This window comes from Enhydra lutris, unplaced genomic scaffold, assembly GCF_002288905.1.
Source record: "Enhydra lutris kenyoni isolate GAN:26980312 unplaced genomic scaffold, ASM228890v2 scaffoldscaffold44, whole genome shotgun sequence".
NCBI classification, from domain to species: Eukaryota; Metazoa; Chordata; class Mammalia; order Carnivora; family Mustelidae; genus Enhydra; species Enhydra lutris.
This window is the reverse complement of record NW_019154128.1, coordinates 1,260,818-1,281,769: the sequence shown is the minus strand read 5'-3', so window position 1 is coordinate 1,281,769 and position 20,952 is coordinate 1,260,818. Positions and strand designations below refer to the sequence as shown.

Below are 20,952 nucleotides of genomic sequence, written 5' to 3'. Positions count from 1 at the left end.
TTTTGTAAACACTCTTTAAAAACTATTTTATTAGATTCAGAGTAGGTTTAAAATGCCTGCCAGTGGACAAGTTTGAAGGAACATGAAGTACAGCTTATGCTGTATTTCACCAGGTTGGTATGGTTGCTACGTCACTAACAGAATGTGGGGAAATGTTAACAGCTTCAGTGCTTACTGCCTCTCCTGCCCCTGCATCTAGTCTATAGCCCCTGCATCTCTATTACGTCCAAAATTCCTCTCATACCACTGTAGCTCCGGCTGTTATTTGTTTCCTGGACTGCCTCCATGCTCATAACCACTTGCCCCTTAAAATCTACCCTCCCCAGATGCCACTGTGAGAGGAATCTTTGTGGAACAAATTTGATCGTGTCAGTCTCTTGTTTAACAGTACAGTGGTTTCCCGTTGTTCTAAGGTTAAAAAATGCCACTTTGAAAATGCCACTGCCTGTCTCTCATCTCACCTGCCAGTGCTTCCCCTTAACCACACAGTCGGATTTCCTTTCCTCCTGCCCCCTGGGGCTTTGTACCAACTGGCCCTGCTTCCACAAATGCTCCCTGCACCCTTTAGCCTTTAGTGACTTCTCATCTTTTGGGTTTTTGGGGTATCAGATCTAATGTTTCTGTTTCAGGAAACTTTCCTTGCCATCCCTTCTCTGCTCCTTGTTGTAAGCATTCTCATGGCAGCCTGTTCTATCATTTGACATGTTTTTTAATATATTTGTGTGATTACATGATTAGTATTAGTACCACCGATAGACTGCAAGCTCCTCAAGGACCCTGGGTCCCTAGTGCTTAGAGCAGAACTTGCCACATGTTAGGTGCTCGCTAAACACGTATGAATGTAATGATTGGCATGGGGAGGTCACAGCACACTCTTCTGTACCCTATCAGGCCTATGTAATGTTGTCTGTCCCCCTTCCCTTTCTCATGAGAACCTCATCTGGACCCTCATCTTATACCTGGGCAAGGAGACCCTCTGCACGACTTTCCATTTTCCTCATACCATCTTGAAAGCTGTGGTCCTGCCGTAGAAGGTCCACTGCTCTGCCAATCTCATTGTCCCTTTGACATATCTGTCAGTCACATGGGAGGATGTTTCTTCCACCTGGAGTGCCCTCCACTTCCCTCTCCCCAAATCCTTTCCTGTATAGTGCCCACTCAAATCCAACCTGCTTTAGGGGATGCGTCAGTATTTGATTATATATACTGACATTGATGAGGTGTCATTTCTTCCTGATTTAATTACAAATCCCTTGGAATATGGAATAGTATATCTTCATTTAATTTTTTGTTTTCTTATTTTAAGCATTTTAAATTTTGATTCCTAATTACAGAACTATATTTGTCCATTTTGGAAAACTTAGAAAATAACAGATAATCCATAAGAAAAAATAATTTTAAATCTTCTTAAATCCTACCCACCAGAGATATTTTGGTGTATACTCTTCCAGATGTGGTATGTGTGGATGTGTAGATGTGCACACATACGTGGTGTATACCTATGTGATCTTTTCACATAAAATGCAAACAGTGTATAGTATCCTGTAACCTTTGTTTCACACAGCACTATATCATGAATACCTTTTTGTGCCAAATAATTGCCACCAATCACTCTAGAATATAAAACTATACAGGAAATATTGTCCTTATTGAAATAATTCTATCTTTAGAGCTTTCTTAAAAATCCTGTTTTCTGAGTTAGGGAGAGAAAAATAACAGTAAGTGAAGGGATATTGCTGACATTAGAAATGAGGTAACACAAATTTTTTTTTTTTTTAATGTTGTTGCCTTTAAGGTGAGGCCTCATACAGAACCTGGAAATATTTTGAGAACTTGGTGAAAATAGTTTTGATGTGGACTACCTGTAGTAAAGAGTCCTATAGGGCAGGTCTTTTGGTTTAGTTTTTAAGACACACCTCTGAAATTCCAGGGCAGGGAGCAGAACCACATTTGTTCTTCCGGATCTTCAGAAGACCACAGTTGCTGGCTTGTGACTTTGCCTGCCTTAGAATGTGTAAATGACTGTTTCTTTCGTCCTCTTACACACAATTGCTTCACCTATTGTGTTTTTCCAAATGAGGGTTTAGTTTAGTGATGTGCTCCACAGATATCAGTGCCCTATGAGGTAGACAGGTAGAAAGAGTAGAAACAAAATAGCAATGTTATAAAAACATATATCAAAATACATGTAAGTTGAATTATGTGAAAATCTGGATAATCAGGAAAGCTCTCTTTTATTGAAATATTATCAGTAGAATTTCTTTTTAAAACAAGTTTCCTTAGAGAATTAAAAATTATTCTGTTCTGCCAACTATGCCCCCCCCAAAAAATTATTCTGTTTACAAAGGTTTAATCTTATATTCAGTTTTCCAAAAACATGTTTAGTACATCATATGAGGTACGTTATAATTTCCTCCTTTCTGGAGGAGGAGTATAATCTTCCTGCAAACAAGCTATTTCGTTGTTCCTTCCCTATGATTTCAGAGCTCTGTTGAGAAGGAGTCTCTGTTTTTGCCGTAAGTGTGTGTTGGAGCCGGAAGGATCAGTATACCTTCTCGTGGTATTTATATCCTTGTTAGATCTTATCTTTGGAGCAGCTCTTTTGACCCAAAGAGAAAGTGAAGAGGAGAGCATCAATCAAGACAAGTTAAGAGATGCTTAGTATCTTTCTTCTCTGTTCCTGCCTCTACACTCTGAGGACCTGGCCTGTGTTAGGCTCCAGGCAATGTTTGTTGAAGAGCTGATATATAAATCCTGGTCTTGTGTTCCTGATTTACTCAGGAATGGGATTTCTCACTAACACAGTGATTTAGGGGTAAAGTGTGTTGCCAGAGCTTCAAGATTGGCACATCATGTTACCCAGGTCCTCTCTTAAAATCAAGTCATGTTAATCTAGGGAAAAGACCACTGATATCTGATTCGGTTGATTCTGTCTCTAAATGGAAAAATTGAGGGCTTTTATAGTTAAATGACTTCCTGTACTCATATGCCAACCAAAGCAAGCGAGCTGCCAAATGTGGAATGTCTTCTGGTTTCCTTCTTGTATTCTTACACCAGCTTCCCCTGTACTTAGTCCTTTCAAAATGTGGATGGGATAGGTTACTTGAAATTTTATTCCAAATTCCTTTGAAATCTGCTAGGGAAACTTGACATATTTTGACAGCAGCATCTAAAAACAATTTTTTTTTTAAGATTTTATTTATTTGAGAGAGCTTGAGCATGCGAGTGAGAAGGGTCAGAGGAAGAAGCAGACTCTCTGCTGCACAGGGAGCTCTATGCGGGGCTTAATCCTGGGACTCAGTATTGGGACTCCATCTTGGGACTCAGTCCTTGGACCTCAGGATCATGACCTGAACCGAAGGCAGTTGCTTAACCGGCGGAGCCATACAGGCGCCCCCAGATGACTCCTAATTGCCTCCTTTTCTATGCTGTATCCAGTTGAACAGTTGAATCAAAAATTACCCAAGCAGCGCAAACAGACTGATGGGCCTTAAAATGGTGTCCATTGACAATCACAATGATGTGGTAAACTGGTCCTGCTCCCCCTGTTGACGCAGTACACCCAGGATCATCTTATGATGTCGGGGGAACTCCTAAAGGAATTCTACCGTATCTTCAGCCTCCACAGCTGTGGAGATGCTGCAGACACACTGTGTCACTGCACTGAAAACATTCTTTAATTGTCTAACAAAGTACTGCAGAAGCCCTCAGGCTGCTAGTTGTGAGAGAAACTGAGTCTCTGACTCAGAATGATTCAGTGAGCTTCCCACAAGCTTCTCGTGTTAGGTCAGCCTGTCTACTTGGTGTGTCCATCTTGAGTGAGTTACAGAAAAGCTGATTAAAGAAAAAATTCAGAGGGACTTGTAGGCAGTTGCAGTGTCATCTACTTATAAATGGGATCGCGTTTTGGGGTGATTTTTTTTTCAGACTCTGGGATGGTTTTTTTGTAAAAATTTGATTCTGCCTTCTCATATTCTTTGCTCTGGTTAATGTGAACTCGGCATATTAGAGTTTGAATTCTTCTGCCTCAGATTTGTTTTCAACCCTGGGTCTGTCCTTCCTGTTAATAGCCCAGAACACTCTTGGAAGGTCTCATTTAGGGAGATAGCATGGCTGATAAACAACTGTTTGGGAGAGGAAGGTGTTAGACATAGTGAGAAAGGATGATATTCTTGCTTGACTTGAGAAAGTTTGCTTTCCCCTGTAAATGACTGTTCATAAGATAAAATTTAAACTAAAAAAGGATTCGTTTCCATTAAGTTCAAAGTTATTGCAAAATATAAAATTCTTCTTCTACAGTATGTCACACAAGGAAGTAAATGGCCTGGAAATGTACAGCTGTTTAACCAGTTTACAGGCTCTCTTAGTAGCTAGTACAAAAGGTACTGCTAATGAGGCCCAACTAACTCTGACTCTGCCACAGAAGCCAGTTTGCCGTGGTCTTATTTCTTTGTTGGAGGAAGATTGACAGTTCAGTAACACTAATGATCAATTTTAGAGGTTTGATTTTTTTTTTTTTAAGATTTTATTTATTTGACAGACAGAGAGCACAAGTAGGCAGAGAGGCAGGTGGAGAGAGGGGGAAGCAGGCTCCCCACTGAGCAGAGAGCCCGATGCAAAACTCGATCCCCAGGCCCTGAGGACATGACCTGAGCCAAGGACAGGCTTTAACCCACTGAGCCACCCAGGCGCCCCTAGAGGTTTGATGTTTAACTAGATTTCTTTACCCTCTCATGCCTGAAGGAATACTTGGACAAAGTTCACTAAAAACTGGACTATGTCATAAGCATACACTTATCATAAACACTGAGTCACGTATAGAATTGTGGAGTCATTATATTGTACACTCGAAACTAATTATACTTCACCTTAAATAAAACTGGACTGTGTCAGGTATATGTAAAAATCTAGGCTAATTTTTAAAAATTTTTATCCCAAAGTGTTTATACAGTGGGAGATACTATTCAACTCTACAAATATGAAAAACTTCCGAGTTTCTATAGTCTCACCAACAAAGTAAATTTTTGCAAAACCATGGAATAGATGTACCTTTTAAAAATCTCATTTAGGGGATGACTGGTGGCTCAGTTGTTTGAGCATCTGCCTTCATCTCAGGTCATGATTCTGGGGTCCTTGTTTCGGGCTCCCTGCTCAGCTGGGAACCAGCTTCTCTCTCTCCCTCTGCCTGTCCACACTGCTCATGCACTCTCAATCTCTCTCTCTCCAATAAATAAATAAAATGGTTTGTTGTTGTTTTTTTTAAATCTCATTTAGGTAATATTGAGTGTTAAGTGCAAAAAAAAAAAAAGTTTCAGAAATGTGGAGCTTGAATCTCACAAGTAGTGTTGTAAAGTGATTAGGCTCTCAAAGTCAGTTGGTTGAACCACTAAACCAAAGAACTTACTTAACTAATGTCCACCGTGTATGTTTGTGGCCTTATAGACATGGTTGTAAATTAGATATGTTGCTGCCCTTGCAGACATATTATCCTAAGGGGAGAGGTAGGTAGAGAAACAACCTCTCACAAGGCGATATGATTATGATGACAGAAGGAAGCAAGCACAGCTGTGGGGGGAAGGCATTCTGGGAGCAACAGAAAGGGAACTGTGGGTGCTTAGGGTCTAGAAATGCTTCTTGTAAGAGATGAGTCCCGGTGGGATGGTTAGGAGCTGGTCCATCTTCTAGTCCTATGAAGCTGCATGTGGAAAGGCCAGGAGGTGAGAGGAAGTGAAGTCAGTCGTGGGAACCACCTAGAGTTGAGTGCTGGTGTGAGGAGGGTGCAGGCTCAGCAGGGTTCTGTTGGTGACTCATGGCAGTGAGCCACTGAAGAGTTTTTTAGCAGCATCAATACGTGATCAGTTTATTTTAAAAGAGCACTTTGAAATTTGGAGGATAGATTGGAAGAGGGTAAGCTCAGGGGCAGAAAGATTGGTTAGGAGAAGTGAAGGGGAAACAAAGGAACTCTTCTGAAACTATCCAGCCCACTGTACAGCACTGAGTAAATACATATTAATGAACAAATGAGAACCAAACCTATAGCACTCTGAAGCTCTATAGGTTTTCAGAGAAGAGGGGAGAACAGTGCACATCAGAAGATCCAAGGTAAAGTCCATCTGTTAGCTTCTGAAGAAACTATTAATTCCCTGAAATGATTATAAAACTTTATGCTTACATGCATTTTCTGGGAGTTATTTACTTTCATCAGATTCATAAAATGTCCCCGGCCCTCTGAAAGGCGAAAGACAACTGGGTTAGATATGAGCCTGGCAAAATAGGACCTGTTTGATGCTCCAAAGAGCTTTGTATTTAGTCATTCCACCAAGGTCTTAAACTTATAAGAGAAATTATCAGCTATTCTGATGAGGTTAAGCTGGAACAGATATCTAATTATGCCAAGTATCTAATTATGTCAAAGTACAGGTTCAAAGAGAACCCAACAGTTTGGACAGAAGTGAACAAAAAGTTGTAATTAGGTTCATAGACCAGCTGCACTATAGTGGAAGTGGGATAGAAGATGCACACCTTAATAACTTTTGTGAGCTGTTGTTCCTTAACAACCATTGGGCGTGGGAGTTAGGGAAAGCCCCAGGAGTTCTGGGTAGTAGTGAGCACCTCAGCCCTGCAAGCCTCTAAGGAGAGCCATAACCTCGGGCAAAGAATACTGTGTAGGAGTGAGGCCATGTGCAGAATGAGAGTAGGGAATTCTTCAATGAATGGGAGACTAGACTGGCCTTCAGAGATGTTTAGAGGGCTAAAATGAAATGTTTCCCTGTATAGAGACCACAGCAAAGTGCACCTGCATAGGTCTCCCTCTGTACTGTCAGCAGAAGGCACCATTGATAGCTCTGTTTCTCTGGAAAAGCATGAAAGTTAAAAAAAAAAAAAAATGAGATCACCTTTGCCAGTTACTGCCTTTTGTGCTCCAGGGGTGTGCTCTCCCTCCCTTGGTGCTGAAGTTCAGGAACGCTGTTGTGAGGAGAGGACTTGGTAATCTGGCTGCTTCATGAAGTGGTCAGTCAGTTGTGTGTTTTGTGGCATTTGTGAATTTCCCTTTCAGAAATTCTGCACGTGCCCAGCCGTGCCGGTATATCCTCCACCTGGTTCTTCTTACAGTTTAGTACAATCTCAGAGCACATCAGAAGGAGTGCAAGGGACAGAGGAAGCCTCTCAGTGAAAAGATACTATGAGAAGCACTTTGCCCTAAGCCCCCGAATTTAGTTTTACTCAGTTGTGACGATTTCCTTAGACCATAAGCATTGATTTACTGAAATTCCCATTTGTCATTACAGCCATTTTAAAAGTTAGAGGGCAAGAATTGTTTCAGTTTGTTTGTTATATAGCTTGGAACTTTTTTTTTTCCTCTGGTCACATCCTTTTAACCTTAGACTCATCAAATACAGGATTCGTCCTACACAGAGAGATGTTTCCTGTCTCGTTAACCTTTAGTAGTTGCCAAGCACTTTTTCCTTGTCAGCATGCTGTATTACTTCTTTTAAAGCTCTTTTAAAAATCAAGCTCTTATTTATATCTTTTGTAGAAACAAATATTATCTAATGTTGAGGTTTCTTGAAACTAATATTACACTGTATGTTAACTGAAATTTAAATAAATACTTGAAACAGGAAAAAAAATAATGTTGAGGTCTCTGTGTTTGTAGTAAATACAAATTAATTTGTGTTTTATTCAGCAGGCGTCTATTCTGTCCAGATGCCTTGAGTAAAAAAGAAACTGAACATTGGTGGTTGTTTCTCTTCATTTGTTTTTCACACCTATCTTGAGAGAAATGTGAGAATTAGACACTTTAGGAATCCTAATTATATATGTTTCTGTTACTGTAAACTTTAAGTTTTTCTGTATTTTAAGTCTCAGGAGGATACTAGGGCTTTGTACAAAAGACATATATAAATCTTCTAAATTTTTTAATTTATCTTTGAGTAGGCAGAATATTCAAAGTTCAGAGTAGAACTTTGTAACAGAAAAGTTTTCTTCTGCTCCTGTCACCAAGTTCCCCAGAGGCCCCCAGTATTACCCCTTTTATATGTTTGTTTCCTTCCAGAAAGAGAAACAGATACGTTTGTCACTTAATTTTTTTATGTGTTTCGTGACTATTTAAGTCTAGTGTTATAACAGGGGCGGCTGGGGGGCTCAAGTCGTGATCCCAGCATCCTGGAATCCAGCCCTGCAAAGGGCTCCCTGCTCTTCAGGGAGCCTGCTTCTCCATCTCCCACTCCCCCTGCTTGTGTTCCCTCTCTTGCTGTGTCTCTGTCAACTAAATAAAATCTTAAGAAGAAAATCTAGTCTTATAACAAAATCCGTAACTTCTTGCATCTTCAAAAACATATGTTATATTTTGATGGCAGCAGTAAGAAGCTGTTTTTCACTGAGGAGATGGAACCAGTAAGAAGCTGTTTTCCATGATGGTGGAATTTAGCCCTGAGGGAAGCTAGCATCTGCATGTCTTCAGTGAAGGAGTAAGATATAGGCTCCCCTTTCTTTGTGGGTGCCTTAATCTATGTATTTATAATATAGATACTCTCATGGACTATGTTAATTCTTTAACCCTTGGTGCAAAAAGAAGTTTCAGAGCCATCTCTCTGTGCTCTTACTGAGGGGATTCTAGAAGGGAAAGAAGTTAATACAGATTACTCCAAGAGAAATTATTAGAACAATGAAGTCAAATTATTAGCTGAGAACTTGCCAAGGATCTAACCTGCGTCTGTGAGATGGTGATGTGTATTGAGTGGGATTGAATCAGAAGTGGAGGCTAGAACCTTGTGTGTTGTTGTACACATCGTTTGTGTGTACAACACACAGTAACAACAAACAGTACAAACAGTACAAACAGTAACAACAAAGTAACAGTAACAACAAAGGATTTGCTTTACAGTTATTTGTACTCCATTATCTGCAGACTCCTCTTGCAGACACTCAACCTACACCCCATACGCACCAAAATAAGACCCCTCTCTAACTTTACCATCTAGGATCAAATATGCCACCAACTACGAGGGCAGCGTTAGGCACCCAAAACACCTTTAGGCAGACAGTGTTGATTACATTGAGGCGCACATTTGATAGGAGGGAATTTTTAGAATAGGTAGTTACATTTAGAAAATCATTGAGTGGAGGTTGATAGAAGAAACCACTTTCAGTTCCTTTCAGTTAGGAATTTTTGAATAATAATTTAGGGGAAAAGCAAAGACACTTCCTTCCTTTCTAAAGAGGATTTAAAGTAGAGTAGGGAAAGAGGAATTGCACTGCTTCCCTCACAATTCTGCCCTTTTTTTTTTTTCTTTTTAAGGAAAGTTTCCCAAAGAGCTCATGATGACCAGGCACTTCTTTAAACTGACAGCTGCTTGAGCAGTGTTAGTGGATTTCCTGGCAAATAAAATAGGGCAGGACCCTTCTTTAGTCATTACCTTACTGGAGCTTTTTAGCCCAATTTTAATTCAGAATGATGCTGGAAAGATTTATAAAGGAATTGGTGTGATTATTCGTAACAATTAAACTTTGCTTGTTATTAAGCATGTGAGCAACCCCGTCACTGATTCTCCCTCTCCCCCTCCTCCCCAAGGTGCAAGGCCCAGAGATAAGGCGGGCCAGGCCTTGCTGAGGAGGGTGTGTACCAACAGAGAAACAGGAAGCTGTGCTTAGCCCGGCTTGCCTGGAGGTTTCCAACTCTGTTCAGGTGTGCTGAGGTCCCGGCAAGAGACACGCTCTCTCTGGAACCTGGCAGCCACGCCGCTCAGCATAAGTGCTTCAGATTGTCAGTTAACTGATGTGTAGAGAGAAATATGACTGCATTACAGCTTAAAGAGCTGTCACACTCAGGTCTCTACCGGAGAAGACGAGATCGTCCCGATAGTGTGAGACTAAATGGGTTACCGGAGGAAGAGCTAAGGTGAGTGCAAAGTCATGGTTGGCTGGAGGTCAAGGCACCTAGTGATTGCGGCGAGATTCATGTCCAAGTGGATGCAGCAGTGGGGAATACACGTTGAAGAGGTTCCACTGGAATCTCTCAGTCTGTAATTAAAGATTGAACACAATCCCAAGATTGTGCTGTATTGGAACTGTGCAAACTAGAACTCATTTTTCCATTTCCTCACAAATCCTGTAAGTTGTTTTAGCTGTTCCCCAACCCTGCAGTATTATGTCTTTAAAAATTATATAATCATCAAAGCAGTATTTAAAATTGGAAACAATTGATTTTTTTCCCCCATAAAGATAGGTTGCTTTGACCTATTAGGACATAGTTTCTGTGTGGAATTTTTCTTTGGATTTTGGTGGTGAGATTAGTTTGTGGTGTTTTGGATGGGGGTTGGGGGTGTTCATAGAGGATTCTTTGTTATTGAAATGTATTCAGCAAAGGAATGCAGAAGCTATTGAATGTAACCTACGAAGGAAGGACATCAAAAATCTGGAGACATTTTAACTAAAAGGTGGGGGGGGGTCTTGTTTGTTTCCAAAGTTAATTTGCCTCTAACAACACAATTTTAGTTTTTGTTGCAGCTGTTGAAAATTGGTTTTGAATTTTTAGGTTCTAAAAAGTCCCTGCAACATTAACCCATATTTAAAATACTATGCTAACTGAAGGGTTTAGATTTTCTGTTTCTGAGATAAGTGTTCCTGTTTTACTGCTAACAGGAGGCTGCAGTAAAGAGTGACTTCCTTTTCTTTTTATTACATTTACTGTGTAGTACTTAAATTTGTTTATGGACTCTTGATTTAAGTATTTGCTGTGTAATATTTCTTTTCTTTCTATAACTTCATTTTTTAGAGGTTTTTTTTAATTCTATATTTAAATTTGACAGGGAAGAAAGTGTCAAGGAAGCTTTTTTAAACTTATGTTAGTTTGTATTTGTCTTTCAGCTACCATATATACTGCGAGAGCTGTAGTTTGGGAGGGAAGCATTTACTTGAAAACTATCAACTCTTTCATTTCATTTTATTACTCTTTCATATTGAAGAGAATAGTAGCATTAAAGGACTGTGATTGATATTAACATTATTAGAATTTACTTCATACTGTATCAGGTGTCTCTTAGATACTTTTGATGTATTAACTTTGAATTGATTGGATTAGATAGAATTTAAAGCCTTCAGAGTTTGAATTGTTACACATTTTATGAGGTTTAGTGAAAATACTGAGTTCTCACTTGTTAACTAGGTAGGTAGGCCGTGGGTAGGGTCCCCTGATGTCAACATTTGCTTATAGACTCCAATCTACTCTTGATCCAAGAGTGAAAGTTACAAGAAGGAGTTTTTAAATTTTTGTTTGTTTGTTTTTCCAGATTTCATTTATTTATTTGACAGAGAGAGAGAGAGATCACAAGTAGGCAGAGAGGCAGGCAGAGAGGGATGGGGAAGCAGGCTCCCTGCTGAGCAGAGAGCCCAAGCTGGGCTTGATTCCAGGACCCTGAGATCATGACCTGAGCCAAGGGCAGAGGCTTAACCCACTGAGCCACCCAGGCACACCACCAGAAGCAGTTTTGATTTCAAATTTGGGGTCCTAAGGAATTTCCTTTTTTAAAAAATTAATATTTGAGACCAGCCATATTTTAACTATTTTCAGACAGTAGTAAAGTACCCATGAATAAAATTGCTTATATGCCCAAGGAGGTAGTTATTTATATAATTATAATGACCTTTCAAAACAGCTGGATACTTTTCTTTTGTCTTGACTTTAAATCAAAGGAGGAAGAATAATTCTTGAGAAGTATTGCTTGTTGGGGCGCCTAGGTGGCTCAGTGGGTTAAAGCTTCTGCTTTCAGCTCAGGTCATGATCTCAGGGTCCTGGGATCGAGCCCCACATCAGGCCCTCTGCTCGGCAGGGGCCTGCTTCCCCCTCCCTCTCTGCCTACTTGTGATCTCTCTGTCAAATAAATAAATAAAATCTAAAATTAAAAAAAAAAAAGGTAGTATTGTTTGTTCCACTGAGTTAAGGGGAAAAATTTTGCCACCCATTCTGGTCATGTAGTTCCCTGGTGACAAGGGACTCAGGTTTCTACCATTTCTCTGGTCTCTCATGCAGAGAGAAAGACTGTTATTCCTTATTTTAGGAGTGTACTGCTTCACTAGTAAAAGTAGGCAATTATCTGTTTTTCTGTGGACTTTTTGTTAATTCAAGAGTCAGGTTGTTTTTCTAATTTTATAGGAAGCCTATGTTTAGTATTAAATCAGGTTTCTTAACTAATAGGAATCAGAGAAGGTAGGCACATCCATTTCAGCACCACTCTTTTGGACAAGTTACTTAATCTTGTTGAACCTGTTTGTTCCTCCTTAAAATGAGGATAAAAATAATTGCCATTATTTAGCATCGTTTACTTTCTCAAAATCCTCACCCCCCGACCTATGAGGCAGGGGCATTATCATTTTGTGTGTAATGCTGTAGGGCTAATGGCTTTTGTGTATTATTCAGTTAATTTTTATTGGGTGCCTACTCTGCTAAATAGAGATGCAAGTGATGAATTAGACACAGTTCTTCCCCTCAAGGCACAGCAAGGTTTTGGTACATGAACCGAGACCAGCAGGTGCTCTTCATGCAATCAGTTGTTTGACTTTGAATGCAAGTAATATCAAACATCTCTCACACTGTCTCCTTATTGCACAAGACCCATTCCTGCTTGCATTCCTTCTCACTCTCGTGTTCACTTTCTTGGTATGTTTATGGACTCTAACAGAACTATTAGAGACAAAAAGAGCTATGCTCATTGCCAAAAAAACATTTTTCTTGTAAGTTAAAATAGAAGATTGTGCTCTGAGACAAAACACAATGTTTAAGGAGCACCGTGAAATACATGAAAACAACCCTGGCTTCAAACTTGGGAAGCATGAAAAACACTGATTTTTTTTTTTTAACAGATTTTTATTTTAAAGTACAAAGTAGAATCCAAAACTTACTGCACTTGCATACTTTGTACAAGAGAACATTAATCTCTACATTTGAGGATTATGCTGCGGCAATTTATGTTATTTAAACAACAGCTGTCACTACTAGTAGAAAAAGTGTCCTGTGGGCCTTAGTCTTCAGTTCTGTAACATGTCCTTAATTTTGGCTAGATTCTAACATGACTAAGAAATAATTGGAAATTATTTTCCCTTGTGATTTGGATGAAGCACGGATATTCATTTATACCCAAAGACTCTCTCTATATAAAGGCTGTGAATACCCGTATAGATTGTCTTTAGGGCCGTCCCTCATGACCTGGCTAGAACTGGTTTAACTTTCAAATCTAAACAGTGGACTCCTTAGCTAACACTTTTACCTAAGTGGGCTCAGAACATGTTCTGAGCCTTACACCTCTACAGAGCATTCACCCTTTTTCCCCTGGAATTTTTGATGGCCAAAAATCGCATTGAAGATATATCCTCGTATATATACCTTATTCTTAGCTATTTATTCCATTTCTCAAACTATGTTACACCCTGTTTGTTTTTTTAGGAAATGTGAATGGAAAACACACCTAAACAATACACACACACACACACACACACACCCTTTAAAATTCTCAAAGTCACTTTTGTTCTGCCATAGATATAAAGGATCTCTAAATACCTGACTGGGGATATCTCAAAATTCAAGTCTTTGCTGGCTAGGTCCAAAACATAGTTTACATAGAAACATTGGCCAGCTCTGGCCCACTACCTGTTTTTGTATGGCTCATGAGCTTAGGATGGATTTTATATTTTTCTGGTGGTTGGAAAAAAATTAAAAGAGGCATATTTCATGACATAATAAAAATTACATGAAATTCGTATTTCGCCATCCATAAATGAAGATTTATTGGAACACAGCCAGGCTTATTTGCCTGTGTTGTCTCTAGTAGTTTCTTGCTCAGTGGCACTACATCCTTGATCTAGTGCTAAGATAAAGAACCTTTAGTCTTTTCCTATTGTTCTTTAGTTGTGCATCTACCCTCCCCCACTCTGCCACATCCCAGTTAGATTTATCATACCTGGGTAAAGTCAGGGCTGTGTCAATCTTGAAATGAGTGTGAAGAAAAGAAAAAATACTTTGAAGTTTGTATCTTTACGTGAAGTTGACTGGATGCAGCAGTGAGAAGTTACTTGTTGGAACATCTTTGTGCTGTCCTTTCCTGCCCTTTTCCTGATGGAGCTGGACAACCAGGAATAGGAGGAAGTGCAAAGAAAAGTAACCTTTACTTTCTGGTTATTCAGTAAACAGTCTGAGCTCATATCTTTCTAGATATAGGATGTAATCATTTTTAAGTAGTGGGAATGTCCTTGACTTGGTTTCAGAGCAGAAAATTGAAATCATGTGTTCCAAAGTAATACGCTACCATCGATTGAGCCTTTGTTATGGGTCACGCACTCTATTAAGAATTCTCATGATTTGGGTGGTTTTTATTTGTTTTTTAATTCACAACTCAATAAAGAGGAAGAAGAATCTAAAGTTAGAAAAAGTGATCATTCTTATTAACCAGTTCCTGTCCTTGATTCAAATAAGTTAGTACTCTGAGTTCAGTTGAGGTTGGAGTAGGTCAGCTTAGGATGTACATTTCCTCGCATACCTGTTTATAGTTTGCTTATCATTTCTTTGCCTGTTTTTTGGATGAAAAACTAGGTTCATATTTTAGTTTTAGAGCTATAGTAGACGGCTAGGGGGATAAAATTGCGGATTTGCCGTTTTTGTCTATTCTTATTATTTAATGGTTAAGTTGAGAGCACATTTAATCTTCCTAACAATGAATATATCACACAGGTTTGGGTTTTTTGGGGTTTTTTTTTTGTTTTTTTTTTTAAGATTCTACTTATTTATTTGACAGAGAGAGTGCACAAGCAGGGCGAGCAGCAGGCAGAAGCAGCAGCAGACTTCCTGCCGAGCAGGGTGCCTGATGTGGGACTCGATCCTGGGACCCTGGGATCATGGCCTGAGCCGAAGGCAGAGGCTTAACCAACTGAGCCACCCAGGTTCCCTCCATCACACAGTTAATAACAAATATTTTTTTCTCTGTGGTACACAGAGGTATCAGTTTGACAGAGCTGCTTTTTAAAATGCAGTAAGTAGTGCTTTCTTATATATGTTTAAGAGTGTAATACAAACACACGTACTAGAATATTATTCAGCTGTGAAAAAAAGGAAATTCTCCCAGTTGTGACAACATGGGTAGACCTTGAAGGCATTATGAGATAAGTCAGAGAAAGACAAATACTGTATGCTCTCTCTTATATGTGAAATCTAAAAAAATTCAGCTCATGAAAACAGAGTAGAATGGTCGTTACCAGGCCTTAAGGGGTAGGTGAATTGAAGAGATGTTGTTTTAAGGGTACAGACTGGCAACTAGTAGATAAATAACTTCTGGAGATCTCATGCCTAACATAGTGATTATAGTCAATACTACTGTATTAAACACTTCAAAGTTGTTAAGAGACTAGATCTTAACTCTTCTTAACACAGAAAGGAAGTGGTAATTATGTGACATGGTAAAGATATTTGCTAAAGTTACTGTAGCAATGATATCCCAATATATAAATGTATCAAATCAACAGGTTGGGTTGGCTACCTCAAACTTACGCAGTGTCAGTTAGTTATATTTCATTTACACAGATGGGTTTTTTTTTTAAGATTTTATGTATTTATTTGACAGAGATCACAAGTAGGCAGAGAGGCAGGCAGAGAGAGAGAGAGAGGGAAGCAGGCTCCCTGCTGAGCAGGGAACCCGATGTGGGGCTCGATCCCAGGACCCTAGGATCATGACCTGAGCCGAAAGCAGAGGCCTTAACCCACTGAGCCACCCAGGCGCCCCTACACAGATGTTTTTTAAGAGTAAAATCCACAAGTATTTATATTATAATCATTGGTTTTATAGGCCTACCCCTCCTTACCTTCTCACTTACCTGTCCCTCTCCTATGCCCCTCCCCATTACTAGAGAGGATTCTCTAAGCCCAGAGAGGCCTTGCCTTACTTCTTTTAAATCTCTAGCATCTACCATAGTAACCTGGTAATTACTGTCCATATCTATTCTTCATTGAATGAGTGAAGTTATGTGAAACAAAAGTGGTTTAGCGGTACCTCTTTCATATCTACCAAAGTATAGTGTCAAAAGATCATGGTTATTTTGTTTTTCAATAGTTTTGAGAAACCTATTTTCTAAAGGGTAATGTGTTTTCTTTGTCACCTAAAATATTTCTTTATAGATTAGAAAGTATATGCTGAAATTAAAAATAGCAATGTTAATCCTTAAAACTTAGGTGTATGAAGGGCACCTGGGTGGCTGAGATGGTTAAGCATCAGCTCAGGTCATGATCCCTGGTCTTGGGATCAAGTCCCACATCAGGCTCCCTGCTCAGCTGGGAGCCTTCTTCCCACTCTTCCTCTGCCTGCCATTCCCCTTGCTTGTGCTTTCTTCTCTTTTAAATGAATAAATAAAATTTTTTTAAAAAGTTTTTAAAAATGAGGTGTATGAAAAGAATAGTTAAGAGGAATGAAAAAGTCTTTAGGTAAAGATCCCTTTTCTATTTTTCCATATAGCTGAGAGACTGGAATTTTGGAACGAACCTCAACTTCAGCAGAATCAATTTGTAACTTTGTTGTCAATACACATAAAATTTTCTAAGTGATTTACCATGACAATTAAATACCAAGATTTTAATCATTGTAATTGCTTTCCTATTGGTTTAAAACACATAAAAAAGGTAAAGTATCAGTTATAAATCACTTACTTAAAAAATATAGCAGTTGACTAAAACTTAGCACTTTACCTATATAATTTGGATAGATGCTATTAAAATGAAACTATTATTTATTTTTTATATGTTTAATGTTTAAAAATACATATTTTGGAAACACAGCCGTTTATTGTGTATCTGTGAGACCCAGTGACCATTCTGTGATTAAAACCACCTTTGGATACAAGTATTCTCCTGTGGAATATCTGCTTTTAGAAATAAATATTAAATATGGGGCGCCTGGGTGGCTCAGTGGGTTAAAGCCTCTGCCTTCAGCTCAGGTCATGATCCCAGGATCCTGGGATCGAGTCCCACATCGGGCTCTCTTCTCAGCAGGGAGCCTGCTTCCTCCTCTCTCTCTCTGCCTGCCTCTCTGCCTACTTGTGATCTCTGTCAAATAAATAAATAAAATATTAAAAAATATATATATATATTAAATATGTTTTCACATAAATACACAACTTCTTACGTTTTTTTTTTTTTAAGATTTTGTTTATTCATTAGAGAGGGAACAAGCACGGGGAGGAGGAGAGGGAGAGGGAAATAATCTCCAGCCAACTCCACACTAAGCCTGATAAGGCGCAATCCCACTATCTTGAGGTTATGACCTGAGCTGAAACCAAGAGTCAGACACTCAACCAACAGAGCAACACCAGTGCCCCTCAAGTTTTTTTAAGATTTTATTTTTAAGTGATCTGTACACCCAGTGTGGGGCTCGAACTTAGAACCCAGAGATCAGAAGTCACATGCTCTACTGACTGAAACAGCCAGGTGCTGCCCCAACTCCTTAAGTCTTTTTAATGGTTACGTTAGTTTCATAGAGCTACTAAAACAAAGTACCACAAACTGGGTGGCTTCACACAGCACATTTACTGTCTCAGTTTTGAAAACTAGAAGTGAGAAATCATTGTGTCAGCTGGGCCATCCTGCCTCTGAAACTTGAAGGAGAGAATCCTTCCTTGCCTCTTCTAGCCTCTGGCCTTTGCTGGCGATGCTTGTTTACTGTTTGTCTTATAGGTATATCTTTCCAGCCTCTGCCTCTTTTATGACTAGGTCTCTTCTCCGAATGTGTCCTGTCTTCACACAATATTCTCCCCTATGGCTGCATCTTATCTCTGTCTCTCTCTCCTCCTCTCTTTGTAACAGGACACCAGTCATCTTAACTTGTATCTTAATTATATCTGCAAAGATTCTGTTTCCAAATAAGACCCTATTCATGGGTACCAGGAGTTAAGATATCAACATACCTTTTTAGGGCAGAGAATCCAACCCATAGCAGTGGTCTGTTCATACAGTAGTATATGAAGATTAAAAATCATTCCAGTGTGCAGTTTTTTAAACAGCTTTATTGAGGTTGAACTAATGAATCTCTATGAAGTGCATAATTTTAATGTGCAATTTGATGAATTTCGACAAGTATACACAGTGATACCCTCACCACAATCAAGATAATGAACGTGCTCATCATCCTGGAAGTTTCCTCATGCCCATTTATAGTCCTTCCCTGCATCCCTGGGGACTTTGATCTGCTTTTTGTCACTCCAGGTTATTTTGTATTTTTTAGACTTTCATATAAATAGAATCATACAATAATGTTTTCTTTGCTTTAACTGGCTTTTTAACTCAGCATAATTATTTGAGATCCATCCATGTTGTTGCCTGTATCAACAGTCCATTTGATTGTATCCTTGAGTGATGTTCTGTTATAACAGATACTATTATCTGTTTAGCCAGTCACTTGTTGGTTGACATTTGAGTTGGTTCCAGTTTTTGGCTATTACAAATAAAGCTGCTGTGAACATTTTTGTACAAGTCCTTGTGGGAACATGTGCTTTCATTTCTCTTGGTTGAAATGACTAGTTGTTGGGTAGCTTATGTGTATTAAATTTTTTGAAAGATGTCTAGAAGCACCTGGGTGGCTCAGTAGGTTAAATGACAGACTTTTGATTTCAGTTTAGGTCATGATCTCAGGGTCCCCTGGCTCCATGCTCAGCAGGGAGTCTGTCTCAGGATTCTCAACCCAGCCCCCCATTCCTCCCTGCTCACACACGCACACACTCTCTCTATCCCAAATAAATAAATTTTTTTTTTTAAGTATTAAAAAAGAAAAAAGGGGCACCTGGGTAGCTCAGTCGCTAAGTGTCTGCCTTCAGCTCGGGTCATGATCCCAGGGTCCTGGGATCGAGCCCCACACTGGGCTCCCTGCTCAGCAGGAAGTCTGCTTCTCCCACTCCCACCGCTTGTGTTCCCTTTCTTGCTGTGTCTCTTTCTGTCAAATAAATAAATAAAATCTTTAAAAAAAAAAAAAGAAAGAAATGTCTAAACTGCGTTACAAAGAGATTGTACCATTTATATTCCCACAAGCAGCTTTTGAGGGATCCATTTCTCCACATTCTCACCAATGCTTGGTTTGTTAAATTTTTTTCAATTTTAGCCATTTTGAGGGTGGGTAGTAGTGTCTCATTGTGGTTATAATTTGCATTTTCCTAATGACTCATGTAGTTGAGTATCAGTTCATGTGCTTATTTGCAACCTATCTTTTGCCTTTTATTGGGATGTTCCTTAATAGTATTAAGTTTTAACAGTGTTTGCTGTATTCTACATTTAAGTCTTTTACCAGATATATGTTTTGCAAATGTCTCTTCTGAGTCTGATTTTTATCAGTATCTTTTGAAAAGCAAAGGTTTTTTTTTATTTTGATACTATTGATTTTTTTTTCTGTTTATAAAGTTTGTGCTTTTTGTGTCCTATTTAAAATCTTTCGGGGCACCTGGGTGGCTCAGTGGGGTAAAGCCTCTGCCTTCGGCTCAGGTCATGATCTCAGGGTCCTGGGATCAGCCCGCATAGGACTCTGCTCAGCAGGGAGCCTGCTTCCTCCTCTTTCTGCCTGCCTCTCTGCCTACTTGTGATCTCTGTCTGTCAAATAAATAAAAAACAAAATCTTTGAAATAAAATAAAATAAAATGAAACCTTTCCCAAACCCACAGTCAATAAGATTATTAAAACATATGACTCCTATAAATACAATCTCATTAATTATTTTTTTAAAAAATTATCTTGGCCTTTCATACCATTTAGTGCTTTTCTGGCTATGTGGTAAGTACTTCACAGGCTCAGTGAATGCTCACAGGAATCCTAGAAGGTGCCATGTATTTCTCCCTTTTCACAGAGACAGGAAAGTATTGTTAGAGACTCATGCTTGGTAATTTGGGCTGTCGGGATTTTAACCCAGGGCCATACTCATTTGTGTCTTATGTTCAAAGTGTGAGCTCTTAACCACAAAACTTAGGCTTCACATAGGTTTTAGAATAAGTTTTCTTATGTGGAAGTTTTGAATATACTTGATCATATCTTAAAAGTTAAAAATTTATCATTGAACATAAAAGTAAAGGTTAACCTCCTGTGCTTGCCTGTAGGTAATAAGATTGAAACAAAAATGGAATTATTCTGCCTCTTCTTCATAGACATTTGCCAGAGAAAATATCCAGGATTAAAAAACTAAAAATATTACATTTATATGTCATAATGAATATATTCCTTAAAATTGAACATTACAAGAATATCCAAGTTTTTATCTTTCCCAACAATATTGTCCTCCTGCCCCTAGCAAACAGAATGTGAAGGGAACCAGACTGAGATAGAAAGCCGCAAATGAATCATTGCATGTAGGATGTTGACTTATGTTTGACAGTTGCTGCTGCCAACTTTAGTTTTTAATTCTGGCATGCAGAATTTGTTGGAACAAAACTGAAATTCTGCAGTGTTTTGGAAAATTTCAGTAACATTTCCAGGTGCTGGAAAATATATTCTTTGTTTCATGGTTAAAACTAATGGCAATAATCTTGGAAGTATCTGATATAAACTGATGTACAGGTATTTTAAACAATGAGGTTTTATAAAAGTATAGCCAGTTTAGGGTTGCCTGGGTGACTCAGTCAGTTAAGTGTCTGGCTCACATTATTCCAGTGTCCCTCCTTAAAGAGGAATCTGCTTCTTCTCTGCCTTTCCCCCAACTCATGTTCTCTCTCTCTCTCTCTCTCTCTCTCTCTCTCTCTCTCACTCTCTCAAATAAATAAAATCTTTAAATAAATAAAAAAATAAAAGTATAGCCAGTTTAAAAGATAACAGTTTTCCTGGATCTAGAAGTATTGTTTCTGTGGCAGTCAACAAATACCTTTAAATTGGATTCAACTGGAAATAGTAGCTATTCAGCATCATTTGTAATTTTGGCTTTTCTCAATATGATGTACTTTATTTAAAGG

General features: G+C 38.9%; 1 protein-coding gene across 1 annotated transcript in view; it reads left to right on the top strand.

Annotated features, from left to right (window-relative positions):
- The first annotated feature begins 9,794 nt into the window (after window positions 1-9,794).
- LOC111155884 (LIM zinc finger domain containing 1) overlaps window positions 9,795-20,952 on the top strand; it is a 58,880-nt gene continuing 47,722 nt past the window's right edge. The window contains exon 1 of the mRNA XM_022516340.1: window positions 9,795-9,901. Within this exon, the coding sequence (XP_022372048.1) occupies window positions 9,795-9,901 (107 nt within the window). The remainder of the gene's footprint in view (window positions 9,902-20,952) is intronic.